This window comes from Anolis carolinensis, chromosome 3 (assembly GCF_035594765.1).
Source record: "Anolis carolinensis isolate JA03-04 chromosome 3, rAnoCar3.1.pri, whole genome shotgun sequence".
Lineage (NCBI taxonomy): Eukaryota > Metazoa > Chordata > Lepidosauria > Squamata > Dactyloidae > Anolis > Anolis carolinensis.
Window position 1 is genome coordinate 228,493,749 of NC_085843.1, and position 20,925 is coordinate 228,514,673.

Here is a 20,925-nt window from a genome sequence, read left to right on the forward strand (position 1 = left end):
TTCCAGTGACTCCATATCATCAGAGCCCTTGTAAGCAAATGGCAGTGACATGAACACAGACACACTGAAACATATGCCATTTAAATGCCACATGACCATCCTGATTTTTTTTTAGCCACAGTGGGTCCTGGAACTGAATCCACACAGATATGTTGGCCTACTTACATTATCCAATGAACTAACCTCGGGAACATCTACACCAGTGGTTCCCAACCTTTTTTTGACCAGGGATCACTTGACCAGGGACCACTTAGACCAGGGACCACTCTCCAACATTAGTACCAAAAGGGTTGCAAATCCCTTTAGATTTAGTTTGGTTATTTGGAGTGCTGATTCAGAAAATTAGATAGACCACATCAGCTCTAGTTTCTGATACAGAACATATGCCACCCAGTAGTCGCCATCTGTTCCCACAGAAAACTATATTTAATAATCTAGAGCTGATGTGGTCTATCCAATGCAATGGTCAGCTCTGCGGAAGAAAGCAGAAATAAAATTAATGAAATAAAATAAATAAATAAAGAAGAATGAAGTTCACAGACCAGATTTTTGTTCTTGCAGCCCACCACTGGGCCATGGCCCACAGGTTGAGAACCACTGCCCCACCACATTCTACTGCAGACAGAACCGACTCTAAAGCAATGAAACTCATTTAGCATTTCTAGATTTGTGACAATCACCCATATGATGATTTCAGAGGTCCCTGTGTTGATATAATTGTGATAGGCTTTCAGGTTTTATATTCTAAAATCCCAACAAAATCACATGGGTGATGTAGACCTTTTCTTTTTAACTTCAGAGAATCTGTGCTTAATTATTGCCAACCACATACTTCAGAGCAGTCATAGCAGCTTTCTGATGCATGAAAACTGTCACGTGGCTAGAGGTTTCCCACACAATTATAATTTCCATTTAAACAAGGGGACAGTGCTTGTTATTCTGAGATTTCCCCACCTTAGTTAAGGGGCACTAATCAGGAAAGCATATTCCAAGACATGCTTTTCATTTCATGAACAAACTGCTGGCTAGTGATTTGCATGAGAAACCAAGCAAAGCAGCATCTGGCATAACTCTGCCACATGTGAGTTATTGTAGCTTGATTGAAACCACAGGATGGATTGAGATTCAGAGATCTGTAACAAAGTTTAAAAGGAGAGGCATCTATTATAACCGGCCTTTCCCTGGACCATGAATAATCAATCATTCTGGAAATAGCATCCATGTCTGCTACTGCCTGCAGATGACAGAACAAAAGAATGGAAATTCATGGGCCCCCCAACGCATCAGTGATAAACATTATAGAAGCCAAGCTAACTCCAAAGACTACACACACATCATTTTTGCTTAATTAAGATCGTGGTCAGACATCAAAAGGTTTCTGAAAACCAGTGGAGTTTGGTAAGTATATTACCTTCCTCATATTGCTCTTGTGTGCTTTCAAGTCATTTCTGACTTACAGAGATGCTGGCCCCATCATGGAATTTTCTTTGAAACATGGTAAGCTTCCTGTGTTCTGGGGACAGTGTTGTAGGATGCTTGCACCCCAGTTCATCGACAGTGCCCTGCTAGAAGTTAGCATGCATCATGGAATGGGCAATGTGGGGCTCCATAAATCAACTGGGACACATCCTACGGCACTTGCAGCACCCCACTTGATGAAGTCCATATTCCAGTGCTCAAATCACTCTCAGAGATGTTCCCAGGGTCAAAGATTTTTTTTCTTCTTCTTCCAATGCTATGCTTTCTAATTGCATACTATACAGTGAAGCAAGGAACACTCCCACAGTCGTGAGAGATGTGGCCCTATCCCCCAAAGATTTATGTGTGAACAGCAGGAACATCATGGATATGAGCTTCATTTACTGAAAATCCTGTCTTGTTTATCAGCTGTTAGGATTTCTGTGAGTTGGAGGCCAAAACATCTGGGGACCTACAGGTTAAGAACCACTGGTCTAGAGCATGGTCTATTTTTCTTCCATTTATATTCATCTTGGCTAAAATACACTTGCTATTTTTTTAGGTGATCGAGTTGGACAACTGTATGATGAGGCTTCCATTTTCTAGGACCACTTAAGTTGGCACTTACTGATGCCAAGTAGGATCAACTGCCATCTACCAGTGCCATGTCTGTTTTCTTTGTATAATTTGTTTAACATCCTAATATTGCATCCCTAGCAAATGTGGTGTGGATAGCAGTGGACAGACCACTAGAGTGTCCTAGATCCATTTAAAAGATGGAAAGTTTCTGTAGAATTTTTTTTATCTTTATCACATTGTCATTCCTTTGAACAGGGCATGTTACAAACTGACATACATTATTCCGATCGAGAATATAGTGTATTTATTACAAGAAAAAAATCCAGTTCAAACTGAATCACAGCCAAAGGGAAATAACAGAACTGTTTTTCTCCTGCCTTTTATTTCTAATCTTTTCCTGAGGCTCAACAAAATACATTTACTGCTGAGCGGTTAACTCCTCCGTTCACACTAAAGGGAGGCTATATAAGCTGAGCTTCAAATTGAATTGAAGCCTCCTCAATTTTGTTCAGAACTCATTAGTCTGTTTGGGACATGCCTTGGAGCTGTACTGTGCTCTTGGGTGGGGAATGCTATTTAAGCAGGTCATCTTACTTCTGTCGGGAAGGATTCACAGGGAATGATACTGAACATCTAAATCTGTTAATCAAAGAGGATTAAAGTATAAATGTTCAAACTTCTCTCTGCAAACAAAACCTAATACCTATGATTGATGTGAGTAATCCATATTGTACCCATTTGCATATTTTTGCTACATTTGAATTCCTCTGGTCACAAGTTAGAAATTTTAATTAAGGAAAGGCAGAATACGCAGTGGAACTAGAATGAGACAGTGTCCAAAGGCTTCCTTGGTTGTTTTCCAATACGAACCAAGCCTGACCCGCTCAGCTTCCAAGATCAGCCATTAAGATATTTAGTACATAACCCAGTACTATATTTGATTATTCCTATGACTTTTTAAGTATGCCAATACTGTAGATCAGGGGTCCTCAAACCTTTTAAGTGGAGGGCCGGTTCACGGTCCCTCAGACTGTTGGGTGGGGGGGGGGGACTATGATGAAATAGTCCAAAATTAGGATTGTTGCTGTTGTGTGCCTTCAAGTTGTTTCAGATTTAGGTCAACCCTAAGTTTACAGTTTAGGACAGGGGCCAGGTAAATGACCTTGGAGGGCCGCATCCAACCCACGGGCCTTAGTTTAATTAGTAAATAGAACTTTTCAGCAAATCCAGAATTTGGGAAAGTTACTTTATGTATTGGGTGTCCATGTTGGCTAGGGGATTCTGAGAGCTGTAGCCCCAAATGTAAATGGCCCAAAGTCTGTGTAAATCTCACAGAAAGGAACTCTGATGAAAGTGGAGTGGAGGAGTTTAAAATATCCACTTTAAATCAAGTTTCTACCTCTTGCAGAATTCTGGAGTTTGTAGTTTGGTGAGGCCCTCCCTAAAGTGGATTTAAACTGGATCCAAGCTTTAGTGTGATGAGGTCCCTAGTGTCTAAAATTCTGCTATGGATAAAACTATTATTGAATGGCTAGAACTGACAATAAAATGTAAAGACTCAACCATTGTTGTAATCTAATCCACTTTTTCAGACTATTTAAAGGAAAAATATAATTGACAAGCCTAATCTGTTATTTGTGAAATGTACTTCAACCTACTTATTCTCCCCAAAAAGTATGCTGTTTTTCTCCTGAGGTGGATAAGTATTGACTCCATTAAATAATCTGGCCATTGTAAGGATGACTCCAGTAATTCATCACCTAAACCACAGCATGACTATAGACAAATTAACTTTTCTGAAAAACAGGTTGTGATGTATTCATTTCCATTTAATGAAAGGGGAAGAATATCACCAAAACTAAAATGAGACAGCTGATATCCCTTATATCCATAGCAATAATATGGAACACTGTTGTTTCATGTTTATATAATCGTAAAGAACAATTTCAATTGGAATGTCATAATCACAAACCTTGTAAAGTGCTAAAAAAAAGAGTAAAATCTGGTGTACGTTATCATGTATAAGCAGTCCCTAAGTTACAAACATCTGACTTACAAATGACTCATAGTTAAGAATGGTGGTGAGACAACAGGAAATGAGAAAATCTATCCTAGGAAGGGAAATTCAGTCCTGAAATTTCATGGGGGAAAAGGTATCTCAATTGAAGCTTTATCACAATTCCTTGTTTCTACAACAAGCCATTTTTTTTTTCAAAATCAAATCACAGGAACAGAAAGTAGGCTGTTTTGTGTGTGTCAGGAGCAATTTAAGAAACTGAAAGTCATTTCTGGTGTGAGAGAACTGACCGTCTGCGAGGACATTGTCCAGGAGACGCCCGGATGTTTGGATGCTTTTACCATCCTTGTGGGAAGCTTCTCTCATGTCCCCACGTGGAGCTGGAGCTGATAGAGGAAGCTCATCCACATTCTCCCCGGGTTGGATTAGAACCGGCAACCTTCAGGTCAGAACCCAACCTTCAAGTCATCACTCCTGCCGGCACAAGGATTAAACCACCATCGGGGGCTCCAGAAAATGAACTGAAATTGTCTAAGCAGGGGCACAGACAGCAAAACAAACAGCACAGGGGTGTTCACCCTATGCTATCCAAAACTAAAAAAAATGCATTTGGCTGAATTGTACTTTAAAGATGTATCTATTCTGATCCACTTTACACACAAACCTACAGAACCTATCTTGTTCGTAACTTGGGGGACTGCCTGTATATAAGAGTCAAATTATGTATGTCTGCCTATCTGTTTGTATCACAAATGTGTTGATAGGTGAAGTGACCCTCTGTGATGTCACTGCCTGTATTTAGAAAAATCCATCTATATAAGACAGGAGACTGTCAATGAAGTTCTCACTGGCCAAGATGAAGTTCAGATATAGTTTGGACCACTAAACTGAAATAAAATGACTCATATTTTCCAAAGTTAGCAATATGAATTTCAGGAGAAAAGGTACCATAGTTCTTCATTTTATAAGTAGCTACTATTTTAGAATTCTTCTAATTTTTGACATGCAGAATGTGAACTGCAAATGTTTTAAGGGAAGATCAAAGAACGAACAAGAACCTTGCATCTTAGCATTTCTTCTGTTCCTTTTATATTATTCTAGTAAAAATCATGCTGTGAATCTATCACTGTACATCTTCAAGATATTTTAAATTCTGCACTATTCTTTTCACATTTTCTCTGATGTTTTCAGTGTCTTTACACCTACATGATCTTACTTCTATAAGAGTTTATCAAAATGCAGCAACAGCAATTGCAGAATTGATGTTGCCTCTTCAACTCCAGAATTGTTGAATCTAATCTGAAATACTTTTTCTCACCTACTTCAAATGTCATCATCATGAAATCCAATCTCCTCAAGTACCCATATATTTTAGATAGAAATCCCTTCTGTGACTGCGCAAAGAATTGGAACTTCAAATCTAGTTAGAACCTTAACAACTTCTGTATATCTTCTGCATTTTAAACAACCAACTCAATATCCAAATATTAGAAAAGATTTCCACAGTTCAGGTAAAAAAAAACCTCATCATGTATAATTTACTTTTGATTCTAGGTCATTTCAGTAAAAATACCCACATTAGAGTGAGCAATGGGCAACTGTTATGGATTACAGAGTCCCATTGGCCAACCAAAGAATGTTGGTGTATAACAGTGCTTAGAAAACATACAAGACATTTCAACATGTTTTGCATTTTTCAACAGATAGTGACCTGAACATTCACCTGAATAAGGCCAAGCACCATTTCGGGCAGTACTAATCTAATGGACAAAGAATTCTGTTGAAAAGCTGAAGCTATAAAAGAAGAAGCAATACTAGGAGAGTGAGCAATAAAGGAAGAGAGTTTCTATTGTCAGAACAGATGTGACTTGCTGAATTAAATTCTAAAGCATGTCAGACTTTCTTAGATAAGCTCACAGATGTACTGGTACCTGGAATTTCTGCTTGAATGTCTCTTATAATTTATATACCATTTAATAAGGCCAGAAGAGTTGGTAGCTTCAAGAGAGCAGCATATGTCTTGTGTTAATAACTTTATCAAAGAGGAATTCCCAATGGTTTCTAGTTCACGAAGCAGAAAGAAAAAGAGATTCCAATACCCAGGCTCCTCAGAATAGTAATTTAAATATTCCTGCAAATTTTCTGATATACCCATTACTTTAAAATGAAAATTGATGAATCCTTTCAAGGGCTGCCATCAATGGTTTGGCCTGATGAGTCACAAGAAAGGTGGTCCTAGGGTGGCTAGTTCTACATCAAACCATAATAACTTCAATGGGCTAGATTTTGAAAGTGTTAGGTCTCATGTAGGTTTGCTGCTGTTTTCAGAACTAGGAAACATTTATTTCCAAACCAGGACAAACTGAGTGAATTGGCTTCCAATTTGTTTGCAGGCTCAATGCAAGGTCCTGAACAGTGCTAAACATAGTAGGACCTGGGAATATGAAAGGCCCCCTCCTGATCTGAGATTTTCTATAGACCCCACCACCTTAAGAGGCAAGGATTTGGAGTGTACCCTGAGTCAGGGGGTGTCAAGACTGTCATGGTTTGCAAAGGCACTGTGCTGTGTGTATGTTAACTGGAAAATGAAGTGCATGAAGCCAATTGGCGGAGCCTGCAAAGACCTGGGGATTGATTTGATACTGTTTCTGTTCTGCTACTGCAGAACCAGTTTTGGCAAGTTTTTCAGTGCTGACTGAATACTGCTGGTGAAGAGAGCAATGAAGCAGATTTGTGGACTGAGAAAGGACTGTGGACTTCTGTAAGTGATCAGAGGAACTGTGGACTTCTGTAAGTGATCAGAGTAAATACTACTGTTTTTTATATCTTGGAATTAGTAAAATCCCTGTATGTTTATTCTGCAAACCTGAGTAGTATGTTATTGTTCTGTGGGTGACTTTGGATCGTGGGCACATGTAAGAGCTTCCATTTATCATCATCAAAATCTATAATAAAGACAACTGGGCTGGTTTCTTACTGGAACTTGCCATCACCGTCTTAACAGCTATCCTGCAGTCCCTTAGTTCAGGCGACCCAGGGATGTGGGATAGCAGTCCCACCTTGTCCCCACCCCTGTGTGGTGGCTGTCCACAACTGCGATACAATACCTACCTTTTCTTTGGGTGCCTGGCTGCCCTCAATCAGAATGGGACTTCACTAAGGAAACTGGGCAGGTGGAAAGGTGAGGAAATCCCCCTCCTTCTCAGCTGCCTCAGCCAATGTACCCCAAGACTGAGGTAGGTGGGGGAGTCATGGGGTGAAAGGGGAACCTTTTGGGTGACTACCCTGCAGTTGTGAACAGTGGTCAGTATGGCTGGACAGTGGGGACACCCTGCCACCTGTCAGGCCACCAAGCACGCTTAACCTGGAGTTCAGGGTCCACTTTTTTGGTTACCATAAAAAGCCCCATTGGGTATCAACACTGCAGAAACATATCAGTTTCACACCACTTTTAGTGCTGCAGCTGTGTTCAATGAAATCTTGGGTTTTTGCAAGGTTTTTAACCTCTGAGAATCAGTGCTGATGCCACACCAAACTGCAAACCCCAGAATTCTATAGTATGGAGCCATAGTAGTTGTGTCAGATTGCAATGACCCCAGTGTAGATGCATCTTGTTTGCCTCTTCTCTGGTATTCTTTGGCTGATAGGCAAACAACCCTTGATCTTTTAATTGGTTTGGACAGAAGGATGTTAAAAGGTCTGTTTTGGATGGGTTTTTAAATTAATGTTTTAACTGGATTGGCTGTTTTAGCTGTTTAATTTATATTGTAAGCCAAACTGGGTCTCATATTGGGAGATAGCCAGAGCATAAATTATCTTCTAATTATCTTCTAAGTTTATAGACCTTGAACAAAAAAAATCTGAAAATTATATGGATATAAAATATACTCTTTTGAAGGGTATTCTATTTTATATGATATGAAATAGATACAGTTGTGATCTGATTCCAGAACACTGACCCGCTGAAGATGATGGAGAAGAATTCAGCCTAAGACATTTAGAAAGGGAAAAAAAGAGTCCTCATAGATGTAATGGTGTGAATTGCAGCTGTGTCAATCTGCCTGCCTAAAGATCCCTGGCAAAAAATAAACACCAGTACTGAACTTGGTGACCTGGCAAGAAATGAGAAAATAATAGTAAAAATGCTAACAGCACAATATTCCTTCAAACAGCTATAGCAAAAACAAAATGGCATGTTGAAAATGATCAAGTATAATAGTTCCCAAGTACACAACACTGCTGCTCCCACTTAGTCATCTACAACAGCAATCTGTCTCTGACAACATAAGATAGATAAAAGCATCTGTTCCCTACCAATGACTTGAATCAACACAATTACTTTAAGGTTTTGTTTTTTTTAAAGGAACAAGTGACCCCAGATTCTCCCCTGGTAAGTCAGTAGCAGCTCAGTGTAAGTCACATTCAAAGGGAGAAAGCAAGAACATCAATTTCCTTCCTACACATTCTAGGCACACACTTGGTTCTCTCTATTTTCCTCATACTCCATACATATTCTTATTTATGACTTTGAACTCTTGACTTTTTGCATTTGGTTAAAATGTCAGGTGACAACACTGAAATTTTAAGTCTAAATTCCAGGCATAGAAGACAGAAAGAAGAGATAAGATTATCCCAAAGAGGAAATAGAAGCCAAATTTAGGACATTAAAATTGTATTCCTGTCCTTATTGCAGTAAAATTGGTTTATAATACATGAGGTCTTGCTCAGAGAAGGTAGCACCATACCTCAGTAGAAAAACTAAGAATTTGTTATTCTTATTAGCATTATTTTTTAAGTAGATACATAGTATGAAAGCACAAGGACACAAACTATCCCCAGGCTATACTATATGTGAAACTTAAATTGGTTTGGATTTATGTTGGTCCTGGAACCCCCAATGGCGCAGCAGGTTAAACCACTGAGCTGCTGAACATGCTGACCGAAAGGTCGGCAGTTCGAATCCGGGAAGTGGAGTGAGCTCCCGCTGTTAGTCCCAGCTTCTGCCAACCTAGCAGTTCATGCAAATGTGAGTAGATCAATAAGTATCATTCCGGCTGGAAAGTAACGGCGTTCCATGCAGTCATGCCGGCCTCATGACCTACAGACACAGCCAGCTCTTCGGCTTAGAAATGGAGATGAGCACCAACCCCCAGAGTCGGACATGACTAGACTTAATGTCAGGGGAAAACCTTTACCCTTATACCTATGTTGGTCCTAACTATGCTATAAATTTGAAATCTACATTGCATGTAATGTGATGCAGGTTTGCAGCTTGGGAGTTCTCCTGGACTCATCGCTGAGCCTGGAAACCCAGGTTTTAGCAGTAACCAGGGACGTTTTCACACAATTAAAACTTGTGTGCCAGTTGCGCCCATACCTTGGGAAGTCAGACATGAGCATGGTAGTCCACACTCTGGTTACATCCTGAACAGATTACTGCAACATGCTCTACGTGGGGTTGCCCCTGAAGACTGCTCGGAAGCTTCAAATGGTTCAACGGGTGGCAGCCAGTTTGCTCATGGGAAAAGCATACAGGGAGCATAAAACCCCCTGTTACGTCAGCTCCACTGGCTGCCAGTCTGCTACCGAGCACAATTCAAAGTGCAGGCTTTAGCCTAGAAAGCCCTAAACAGTTCTGGCCCAGCTTACCTGTCCAAATGTATCTCCCTCTATGAACCATCATGGAGTTTAAAGTCATCCGGGGAGGCCCTGCTCTCGGTTCCACCTTCTTCGCAAGCACAAATGGTGGGAACGAGAGACAGGGCCTTCCCAGTGGTGGCCCCTTGGCTATGGATCTCCCTCCCCAGGGATATTAGATTGGCCCCTCCTTCTTGAGCTTCAGTAAAAGAGAAAAATGTGGCTCTGAAACCACATTTTGTGAATCTATGCAATAAATAGATATGAATTGACGTGTACTGACCACAGGAAAGACCTGGATTATGCTTGTAGATTATGTGATCATTTTTAATTGTTTAGTTTCAAAATGTCTCTTATTGTTTTAACTATATTTCATCATCTTATTTTAATTGTTTTTAAATTTGTACTGTTTTTAGGCATTGAATAGCTGCCAATATATAAGCTGCCTTGAGTCCCCTTCGGGGTGGAGAAAGGTGGGATCGAAATATTGTAAATAAATAAAAATAAAAATAAATGTACAGTTGATTTATCTTCCACATGATGCAATTCCATGAAGAACTCTCACAAGGGACATACAATATGAAGTTGACATGGCTCTTCTATTTGGGCAAGTAGGCTTACTTCCTACCTGCAACAATCAGGCAAGGAAATAATTTAATATTTTCCCACTGCTTTGTTCTCAGCTACTTTTGAGCATGAGAGATGTTCTGAGTAGGTTTGTTATTTGCCTATGTTCATATGCCATTGTGAAGGCTCTTTTCCCAGTGCTGTGGCTTCTGAGTGCGTGCAAATGGCATAAGTGCTCAGAACATTTCAAGTGGTGAAGACAAAGGACCCATCTACAATGACACTACAGTGCGGCTTCAAGATGATTCAAAACCACGATGGCCATAAAACACACACCACCAATGCATGTGTCCAGGCATCAAAATGGGGAAAGGGGAAGGTAGTGAAAGAAAATGTCTCCTCTAGCTTCCTTTTTCAAAATAAACCTTTAATTGGACTCTAAACATTTCTAAAAATTGTTTTACTTATGCAAGGTTTAACTTGATAATTTCATTTCACATCTGCATATTATTCTTTTTGAATAAAAAGTTTCTTGAAACATGTTCAACTGTTATTTTGAGGGAAAGGATGGGGATGCAAGAATCCATCTGTGACAACATACCTATAATGAACTTTCTTAAACCTGATTTGTACCAATCCTGAACAGCGTGATCTGAAGAACATTCCATTAAGCTCAATAAAGCTTACATCCCAACTGTTCTTGATACTTGTTAAATTACCTTTAAAAATATTTTCTTACCTTCCGCTTATTAGTAGGACTGACATAAAGATAGCTCAGCACTGTTTTCAATCCCACCTTGTCATTTAGCTTTTCATAAGTAGTACCATAATCTGTGGATCTGAAATAAAAAGAAAATATAGTTAGTTACTGTTTAGGACTTGGACCTGTCTACCTTTGGATGCATTACTGATCCATTTATGAGAGGTTGACTACCCACATCTATTTCATTCTTTGTCAAAAAGATTTTATTACTGATTTATCTTGAAGCCTTTGTATGCTTCCATGTATGCAAAGAAATAGAAACATGAGCTTTTACAGTATTTTAGACAATGCTTAATAAGAAAATAGCAGGATCCACTTGAATTTGACTTTTGAAGCATTAGATTGGATCCTCTATTAATCTACTATGTAGACATATTCTGTGAAAGAAATAGAAGAAATTATTTTTATAGATTCTCCTGTTTCCCTGCAGGCATATATATCCTCTTGAATAGTACTCTAATACTAGGGACTAAAGTGAGAAACAAGAGTTGGAAAAAGAGATCAGCCTTCCCTCTTTTCCTATGATAGACACCTTTGCAGAAGACCTTATGTTCATTGTAGACCACTCAACCACCAACTGTAAAGAGTTTGCATAATACTTTGCTGATAAAATCCCTTGGATCCACTCCAATTTGGAAGCTGCAGTTAATACATGTTCATTGGATATAAAGCTTGTCCCCGGATGGATCTACATGTAGAATTAATGCAGTTTCACAGCTCTTTAACTGCCATAACTCAATGCTATGGAACCACAGGAGCTACAATTTGACAAAGTCTTTGTCCTTCTTTGTCAGAGTGCTGGTGTCTCACCAAACTACAACTTACAGGATTTCATAGTATGGAGCCAAAGCAATTAAAGTGGTTTCAAACTGCAATAATTCTACAGTTTAATTACCCCAGTTTAATTAATTCTGTCATACCTAAAAGATGCTTTTGAGGCCACTACTAAAACAGAGTCTCTTGCCACTTACATAGACACTTCAGATAGTATAGTTATTAGGCTTGATCGATCCACGAAAAATTTGATTCTAAACTCGTTTCAAAACTAGAGGGGGGCAGCTTTTCGTTTCTGATGGTATTTCCGAATTTGGCCCCCCAAAAAATTTGAAATGAACGAAAATTCGTTATTTTCTAAATTAATTCGTTAATGGCGGACGCGCATGCGCAATTCCCAAAAACAGCACAGAGGGAGAGGACTTTACAGGACTCTCCCGCCCTCATTTTTTGAGTGATCTTCTTCCAACTTGGTACAGTGGTAGAACACATTTAACACTGATAGCTCACCAAAATTTGGAACGTTTCCCTTATCCTCTGATTTTTGGCAAATTTTCATAGCTTTTATAATAAACCATTTTTTAATAATTGCAGAAATCTGTTCCTGGTTTGAAAGTCTTATTTCCTGTTAAATTGGGTTGTCTTTACTGTGAAAGTCATTGTTCTACTTCAGAAACTTTGTTTTTGTGGCTGAAACTTTGTTAAATTGGTGTGTGTGTGATATATACTGTGTATATAGTCCCTGCATAATGTGTGTGTGTGTGTGTGTGTGTATATATATATAGGTAAAGGTAAAGGTATCCCTTGACGTTAAGTTCAGTCATGTCTGACTCTGGGGGTTGGTGCTCATCTCCATTTCTAAGCCCAAGAGCCAGTGTTGTCCATAGACACCTCCAAGATCATGTGGCCGGCATGACTACATGGAGTGCCATTACCTTCCCGCCAGAGCGGTACCTATTGATCTACTCACATTGGCATGTTTTCAAGCTGCTAGGTTGGCAGAAGCTGGAGCTAACAGCGGGCACTCACTCTGCTCCCGGGATTTGAACCTGGGACCTTTCGGTCTGCAAGTTCAGCAGCTCAGTGCTTTAACACACTTCGCCATCGGGGCTCATGTATATATAATATACATACACATACACACAATGTGGAGAATATGTGGAAAGGTAGATAGATAAGTTGGGAGCCACAGCGAAGGCACCTTCCTGGGAGCAAGGTCTAATAATAATAATAATAATAATAATAATAATAAATCCCTTACAATATCCAAGATGGCTCACTGCTACAGAATCTTGGGAGGTTTAGTTTGATGTGGTACCATTATTGGCAGAGAAAGCTAAGCTGTAGGAGTTGAAATCCAATCATTTATCCTCCCTATAGAATCAATTTTATATGCATTTTTAGCTACAGAAAAGCTAAAATCAGGACAGTAAAAGAACAACACCCAGAAAATGGGAATTCCAGACAGGAAACAATCAGGGCCAGCTAATACCTCCCAACAAAGGATTCCCCCAGGTAGGAAGCAGCCAGGCTTTGAAGCTGCAAGGCTATTCAATGCTAATCAAGGTGACCAATTGCAACATTCACACTTGCCTCCCACAGACAAGAGTTCTTTCTCCCACCCTGGACCTTCCACAGATATATAAACCCCACTTGCCTAGCTTCGCACAGACGTCAAAACCTCACCGCCGGGCCCCTCTCTGTCTCTCTCGGTCTCTCCATTCCCGGCTCCATCCGCCGCCTTCCCGCCTCACAGAGAGACACCAGGCCTGAGCTGAGGCAAGGCGGCGGTGGCCATTTCCCCCCTCCGTCTTCCTCCTCCTCCTCGGCCTCCTTCCCCCTCGCCCCCTCCCATTGGCTGAGCCCGTGACGCCCCTTTTGCTGAGGGGCAAAAGGAAAGGGCCTGAATGGTGGGAGTTTGGGTGATTTGCAAAAGCTTTTTCTTCCTAACGAAAAAAACGACGACATAACGAAAAACGGCCTCTTGCGATTCGAAACCGCGATATCCAGACGTGTGGACAACCAATGCTTCAAAATTGCTTCAAAACAAACGAAAATAACGAATTAATAACGGTTAACGGGGAAAACGAATTATTTGAGCAAGCCTAATAGTTATAACAGGTAAGAGCTAGCACATCAAAGACATATAGGAGATAGATCCAAGTGAAAATCATGAAGGACCAGAAGGAACTATAAAGGTAAATAATCAGGAATAAAAATGAAATTCAAAATGATGGGAAATGATTTCATCCCTGGAGAGTAGCCAAACTGTCATCCTCATTTACTAAGATTAAAATAGCTAGCTCTCTGCATGTATTACTTCTCCAAGAAGAGAATTGTTTATTCTTACGCAAGCGTGTGCATGTATTTTATATCCTGCCTTTTCCCTTGAACTGATCATAAGACAGCTTACAAGATTAAGATCAAGTTAAACATCACAAAAAACCAAGATGGTGGCAACCAGACTGATTGATAACTGGCAAATAGAGGGAGAAAACGTGGAGGTAATGACAGACTTTATATTTCTAGGCATGAAGATTACTACAGACACAGACTGCAGCCAGGAAATCAGAAGATGTTTACTTCTTAGGAGGAGAGCAATGACCAATCTCAATAAAATTGTGAAGAGTAGAGACATCACACTGGTAACGAAGATCTGCATAGTTAAAGCAATGGTATTCCCCGTAGTAACCTATGGATGCGAGAGCTGGACCATAAGAAAGGCTGAGCGAAGGAAGATAGACACTTCTGAACTGTGGTGTTGGAGGAAAATCCTGAGAGTGCCTTGGACTGCAAGAAGATCAAACCAGTCCATCCTCCAGGAAATAATGCCCAGCTGCTCACTGGAGGGAAGGATATTAGAGGCAAAGATGAAATACTTTGGCCATATCATGAGAAGACAGGGAAGCTTGGAGAAGAGAATGATACTGGGAAAAATGAAAGGAAAAAGGAAGAGAGGCCGACCAAGGGCAAAATGGATGGATGGTATCCTTGAGGTGACTGGCTTGACCTTAAAGGAGCTGGGGGTGTCCACGGCTGACAGGGAGCTCTGATGTGAGCTGGTCCATGAGGTCATGAAGAGTCGGAAATGACTGAACAAATAAACAACAACAACACAAGTTAAAACAAAGATTTTTTTTTAACAATCAAAACAAAGATTGATAAGATTGAAAACAAGGACTCATTACATTGTTAAAATACAATTAAAGCATCTAAAAATTAAGACCCTTAAGAATAAAAACAATTTCAAACACACTAATTCAAGACACAGAAATAAAAGCTGCACATGGCCCAGGTCTATTAAAACAACCAGCCAGTCTCTGAATTGGAATGAAACAATGTCTTTGTTTGCCAGCAGATGGGACAACAGAGAAGGGACAACTTTATTTCCTTCTGAAGACAGCTTCTGAGCCTGAAAGCTATAACAGACGATCTGGAGGTGGTGTGTTTACTGTTTGCCCCTGGCAGGAAGTTCAATTCTGTTTTCAATGACTTTTCTTCTACAAGTTTCCTCCTTTTTTCACACTTTATCTCTTGTGAACACAACAAGAACTGTGTTCTTCTTCTAAAAAGTCTGTAACCCTTCCCATTGCTAGTCAGAGGCACACATAGAGGGTGACCTTGTCCCAAAAGTATGTATTCAGTATGTCAGAAAACAAGAATAATGATTACATCCTCCAGAATTGTCAAGATTGCAAAGGAAGACACTGCCATCCCATTAATGCTTAGTAGCTATGTGCAAGAATTGTCTGCTTCACACGTCAGTCAGAATTCAACATCAAGACAAAGATGAGCCATGGCTATGATAGTCTTTCATCCCATCTCCCTCACACTCGTCAAAAATTACCTTTTCTCGGCCACAACCCCATAAACATGGCCATGTTCTAGTTGGAGGGCAGTGGAGTAATAAGCAAGCAAATGCACCTCCAGCTATTTTTTTCTTATAGCTGGAGGTGCAGTGGTGGCCTCCAGATAGATCTCCAGGAGTTCTCCTGAGGCCCCTGCAGATAATATAGCAACAACAACAACAACAACAACAACAACAACAACAACAGCAACAGCAGCAGCAGCAGCAGCAACACTTTATATTCCGCCCTATCTCCCCAAGGGGACTCAGGGCGGATCACATTACACATATAAGGCAAACAATCAATGCTGACAGAAAGGAGGTATGTTGTGTTTAAAGTACAGCTTCAGTGCTTTGGAAGTTGTGCTTGGAGGTTGTGCCTTGGAAGTTGTACACAGATTCAGCCACAGGGGGAGCTGTTGCTCCATCAGGATGTCCTCCTTCCATTTGGTCACCAGCTTTTTATAGTGTTGTAAAATACCTCCCCCGCTAAATTAGTGGCACCTAATTTCTCTACTTACTGCTCAACTGTTTTCGAACTGCTTAGCTAAACAGTGAGCAGAGCTTGACAGTCAGGTGCTCACCCCAACTGGGTTTCGAACCGGCCACCTTTCCATTGGTAGATCATATTACTGTTGGTGATTTACCAGCTATGCTAAAGCCCAGATGATTTCAGTGCTCTGCATCTTGATACAGGAAAACAGTGCGGTGCTTATGAGCTGCTCTCCTCTCTAACAGAACAAGCCATGACTGAGTGTGGGTGTCTGCAGGAGAGCAAGATTGGTTTGGAATGTGGGACGTTTTTGGACATTGTAGAGGCAGTAGTGTAAGAGAGTGTGTAAGAATGACTGTATATGTGATTGGGAGTTGCTGTTGTACAGAGTGTTTCAAATATATGGACCCAATTTGGAATTATTGTATCTCTGCAACCACAAACCTCCAATGAAAAAGTGGAGCATAGATTTTCAAATAGTTACTATTAGATGCCTCTCCCAGCATGTGTTATCACACCTTTTCTCCAAAGAACCTATGACGGCATATTTGGCTCTCCTTTCAACAACTCTGGGAGAGCATGTGACTCTCCCAATGCCACGCAGATTCAGTGAAAATTTTAAAATGAATCGCCCAAGTGCCTAACTGTATGTGTTATGTGTATGTATTTACACATGCATATGTGCATATAATTTAGGATGAAATCTTACTATAATCTCTAGTTGTTTCTTGCCCCTTTTAACAGTTCCCAGCTGACTCCATATTTCTTTCACCAGTCTTGCTGCATCATAGCAAACTGTGATCATTTATGCTAAATACCTTTTGCATTCAAAGCATATAATTTAGATGCATATTGCTTGTTCAGGAAAATGGAAAAGTTACACCCACCTATTTGGAGACAGATTACAAGGTCAATTGATTGTGGAATCCATAAAATGGGAGGTATAAATCAATACCACTGGCCACCTTTGCGTCCTTTGCCAATTGGCTTTTAATCTTGAAATGGGCCAAGACAACTTGAGAAACCACCCATTTAAGAGCCGTTGGTCTGGATCCAAATGCAGTAGCCAATGCCATCTATCTTGGTATTGTGAGAAGGCTTATTGCTGACAAGTGACCTCTTCTTGAAAAAGAGTTTGGAATTAAGAGTTCCCTCGTGTACAAAGCTGAATACTGGTAATTTGGGAGCAATTAAATCCACAGCAGGAGACATGTGGTAGTTGCAGATTCATAGGGTCAGGCAGCACTTAATAGATGAATATGCCTAAATGCTTTGTAATGGAAATAGCATGAGCACTAACACAGTTCTTCGACCTAACCCCTCTAGCAGGGCTAATACTCTGAAGAAACCAGATTCATCCTATCCATGAAAAAGGATATATAGAATCATTTGGTTGGAGAAGGGGAAAAGAGGAAACAATGGGAATGATGTCTGAATGTATTAAAATACAATATTTAAGAACTCATTTTCTTTGTTGTTTTTTTTTGGGGGGGGGGGGTTGCTGGTAAAATATCATTTTGTTTGAACTGCCATATGATAACTAAGTAGCCTTGCAGGAAAGTCTTTAATTGGAAGTGTGTGCACTGTATTTTGTTTTTCTTGGCTGTTTTTTGGGGGTTTTTTTTTACAAAAATTAAGTACTGATGCTTTAATGTAGTCATTTAATTCATTGCTTTTTATCCTTTTGTATAAAAAGATTTTCATTTGGATATCTTATTTTAAATGGGACCCCGAGTATATCTCATGCTCTGGGTCCCATTTAGGGAAAAGACGTGATAAATGAAATAAAAAGCAAACAAACATTAATTAAATACCTATCTAAATGCAAATTGTGTGAGAGAGAACGATAGAGAGTTGTGAAAATCTTCAGATCAATGTGGAGCTGAAATAGAATGGTGAGCATGTGCAAAATTCACAGTGTAGAAAAAGAATGATGCATCCATCACTACTTGAAATCCTGCAACAAACACAAAAGTAAGGAAAAGTATTATACTGTCAGCCCTGCCATTTCACAGGGTTGAGCAGGCTGCAGACATATCAGGAATGAGGAGTGCTGGTGCTTGCAGAATTTCTGCGGGCCAAAAAATGTGGTTGCATTTGGATACTCAACACTTTAATTGGATGGGCACAGATTGGGTGGGCAGAAATTGGCAGCTTCCTTGTGTTAAAGGAAAGGATCAACATTGAAATCCAATTACTGCTGAGCCACTTGTCTGGCTAACAAGTCATCTCGGGTCTGAGACTTCTTTGGTTCCCAGCCTGATAATGCCTCAGCCCTTTCATCAGGCCAACCTCCTTCTATCATCTTCTCCCTGTCATTTTTAACAGAGTCCATTCAGAGTTTCATCTAACACAAAGCACCTAGGATGGGAAAAAATAAACTTGTCAGACATTTTCAGGCACCAAAATCAATAAGGAAGCCAAACTTGAGAAGTCAATCTGTCTCTGGCCAGTTCCCAAACAGGCAGCTTCAAGTCTGTATCTATAATAATGGAATGACAGGTTAAAGGAAATGACAGTCTCTTGGTTATTAGGGAATTCAAAGCAGGGTCTGACACTATACAGTCATGACTACAGGGAGCCAAAAATGAGGTGATCAGTGCAGGCAGCAAATGGCAGGGATGCCACAGTATGTCCTTTCTACACTATAAAACATGGTTTAGACAGTGCAAGGCATCCAGATAGTGTAGGGTTGGACAAATTGCAATGTGTATGCCAGACAGGGCCCTCTAGGGTATTTTTGTGCTCATCCTATTAAAAAAGTAATAAAAATAATTGATGTTCTTACATGACTTCTAGAATGTGCAGGAGACATTATTATCACATTTGGGGGGGGGGGGGGGTCCCAGGCCATTTTGCATCCAGGAAACATCTTTTTAAAAACTTAAAATGTAAGCTCTAAACAGGAAGATAAGCTAGGGGAGAGAATGGGAGCTCCACTAAAACAGTCAGTAAAATAAAAGATTATTTATCTACCACCCTATCTCCTCAGGGGACTCAGGGCGGTTTCCAACATAGCAAGGAAACCATACAACAACTTAAAACTATAGAACAACAAAACATAATACAATAATGAGCATAAGTACACTACACGTACAAATCAATCAATTAATCACAGGCTTAAGAAAGTAAATACAATTTTAAAGCTATAGAGGCTTAGTGGGATGGTTCCCATGACTGAAATAAGGACTTTTAAGAAAAAAAAATAGAAGTTTGCCATGGCCTATCTGAATGGAGGGTCAGTGACATAGAGGAGCTCCATTAGGAATTTAGGATTACTATGAACAAGAATAGATAATTTGGCTTAAAGTTTCATGGTGCTTCAGTGTCAGAAGTCATGGTGAAGGGTGCACGGGTGTGGGGAAGAGTTTTTATTTTGTGTGGGATAGGGGTTTTGGGTGCGTGTATGGTCTGTCGTGTGTAATACATCATGTGTTCTGGTTTGAATGTTATGGTGAACTCTTATATTGTGTCCTGAGTAGAAAGCTTAGACTGAAAATAGTGGATAACATGCAGAAATAGCTAGACGATATGTTTTAAGTTACTGATAATATGCATGCAATGTCAGAATTAACCGGTTGATAATATAGATATGCATGTATACATTAAAATTCTTGTTACCTGACTACATCTGTTATGATTTTTTGTTCTGTTATGTAACATAACTATAATAAACTGTTTACTCCCCACAAAAAATAAAAAATAAAAATAAAAGAAGAATGGATAGAGAAGGAGAGAGAGTAGAATTGAATATGTTGGATTACAGCAGTAGTTCTCAACCAGGGGTCCCCAGATGTTTTTGGCCTTCAACTCCCAGAAATCCTAACAGCTGGTAAACTGGCTGGGATTTCTGGGGGTTGTCAGCCAAAAACATATGGTGACTCCAGGTTGAGAACCACTGGATTACAGTCTAACACTATAACCACCAACATTCTAACAATTATATGGATAACCTTGAATCTTGTAAAATTGGATGATAACACTCTAATCAAGAAGAGTTCTGTGGATACTATGGACTGTCAAAATTACAAATAAGTGGGTCCTTGAGAGTTAAAGTGTGAATTCTTTCTAGAAACCAAAATTATGAAACTGAGACTATTGTACTTTAGCCATATCATGAGATAACACAATTTATTGGAAAAGACTGTAACACTTGACAAAGTGAGAGGATGCGGGAAAAGCAGAAGACTGCATTACAACTCATTAGATTAAATCAAGGAACCATGCCTTGTGTCTACAGGAACTGAAGAGAATGGTTGATGATGCTATGTCTTGGAAGTCTGTCATTCTTGGGGTTGCCATAACCTGAAGCCAACTTGCCAGCAATTAATAACAAACAGTTCAGCATTATATTGAGGACTTTGTGATTCCTGATTCTGACACAGATGTTAACACCGTTCTGTGGATTTCACTGATGAGTAGTGGTGCCCTAGTGCACCATGACACTTCTTGTCTCACACTGCCATCTAAATATGGTATGTGTAAAATTATCTGTAAGTTGTATTTGGATGGAATAAATTTAGCCTTAGTGTTCAATGTTGTATATTGCTCTTCTTAAACAATGCACCATGGTAAATTTGTAGTAAGCCATATGTTTGTGAATCTTACATAAGACAGCTGCATGTTAATGTGCAGCAACAATTGATCAGTCTATCTGTAAAATTTAACTGCAGTGCAAGGAGAATAAGAGATTAAGCAAGGAAAGCAATATTATTGCTTCCAAACATCTGTATGTACTGCACAGCTACACAACATCAAGCAATATGTTTGTGATAATCAGTGTAGCATAG

General features: G+C 39.8%; 1 protein-coding gene across 1 annotated transcript in view; it reads right to left on the reverse strand.

The window, feature by feature from the left end:
• sorcs3 (sortilin related VPS10 domain containing receptor 3) overlaps nt 1–20,925 on the reverse strand; it is a 665,522-nt gene that overhangs the window by 357,646 nt on the left and 286,951 nt on the right. Inside the window, exon 3 of the mRNA XM_062976280.1 lies at nt 10,998–11,097. Within this exon, the coding sequence (XP_062832350.1) occupies nt 10,998–11,097 (100 nt within the window). The remainder of the gene's footprint in view (nt 1–10,997; nt 11,098–20,925) is intronic.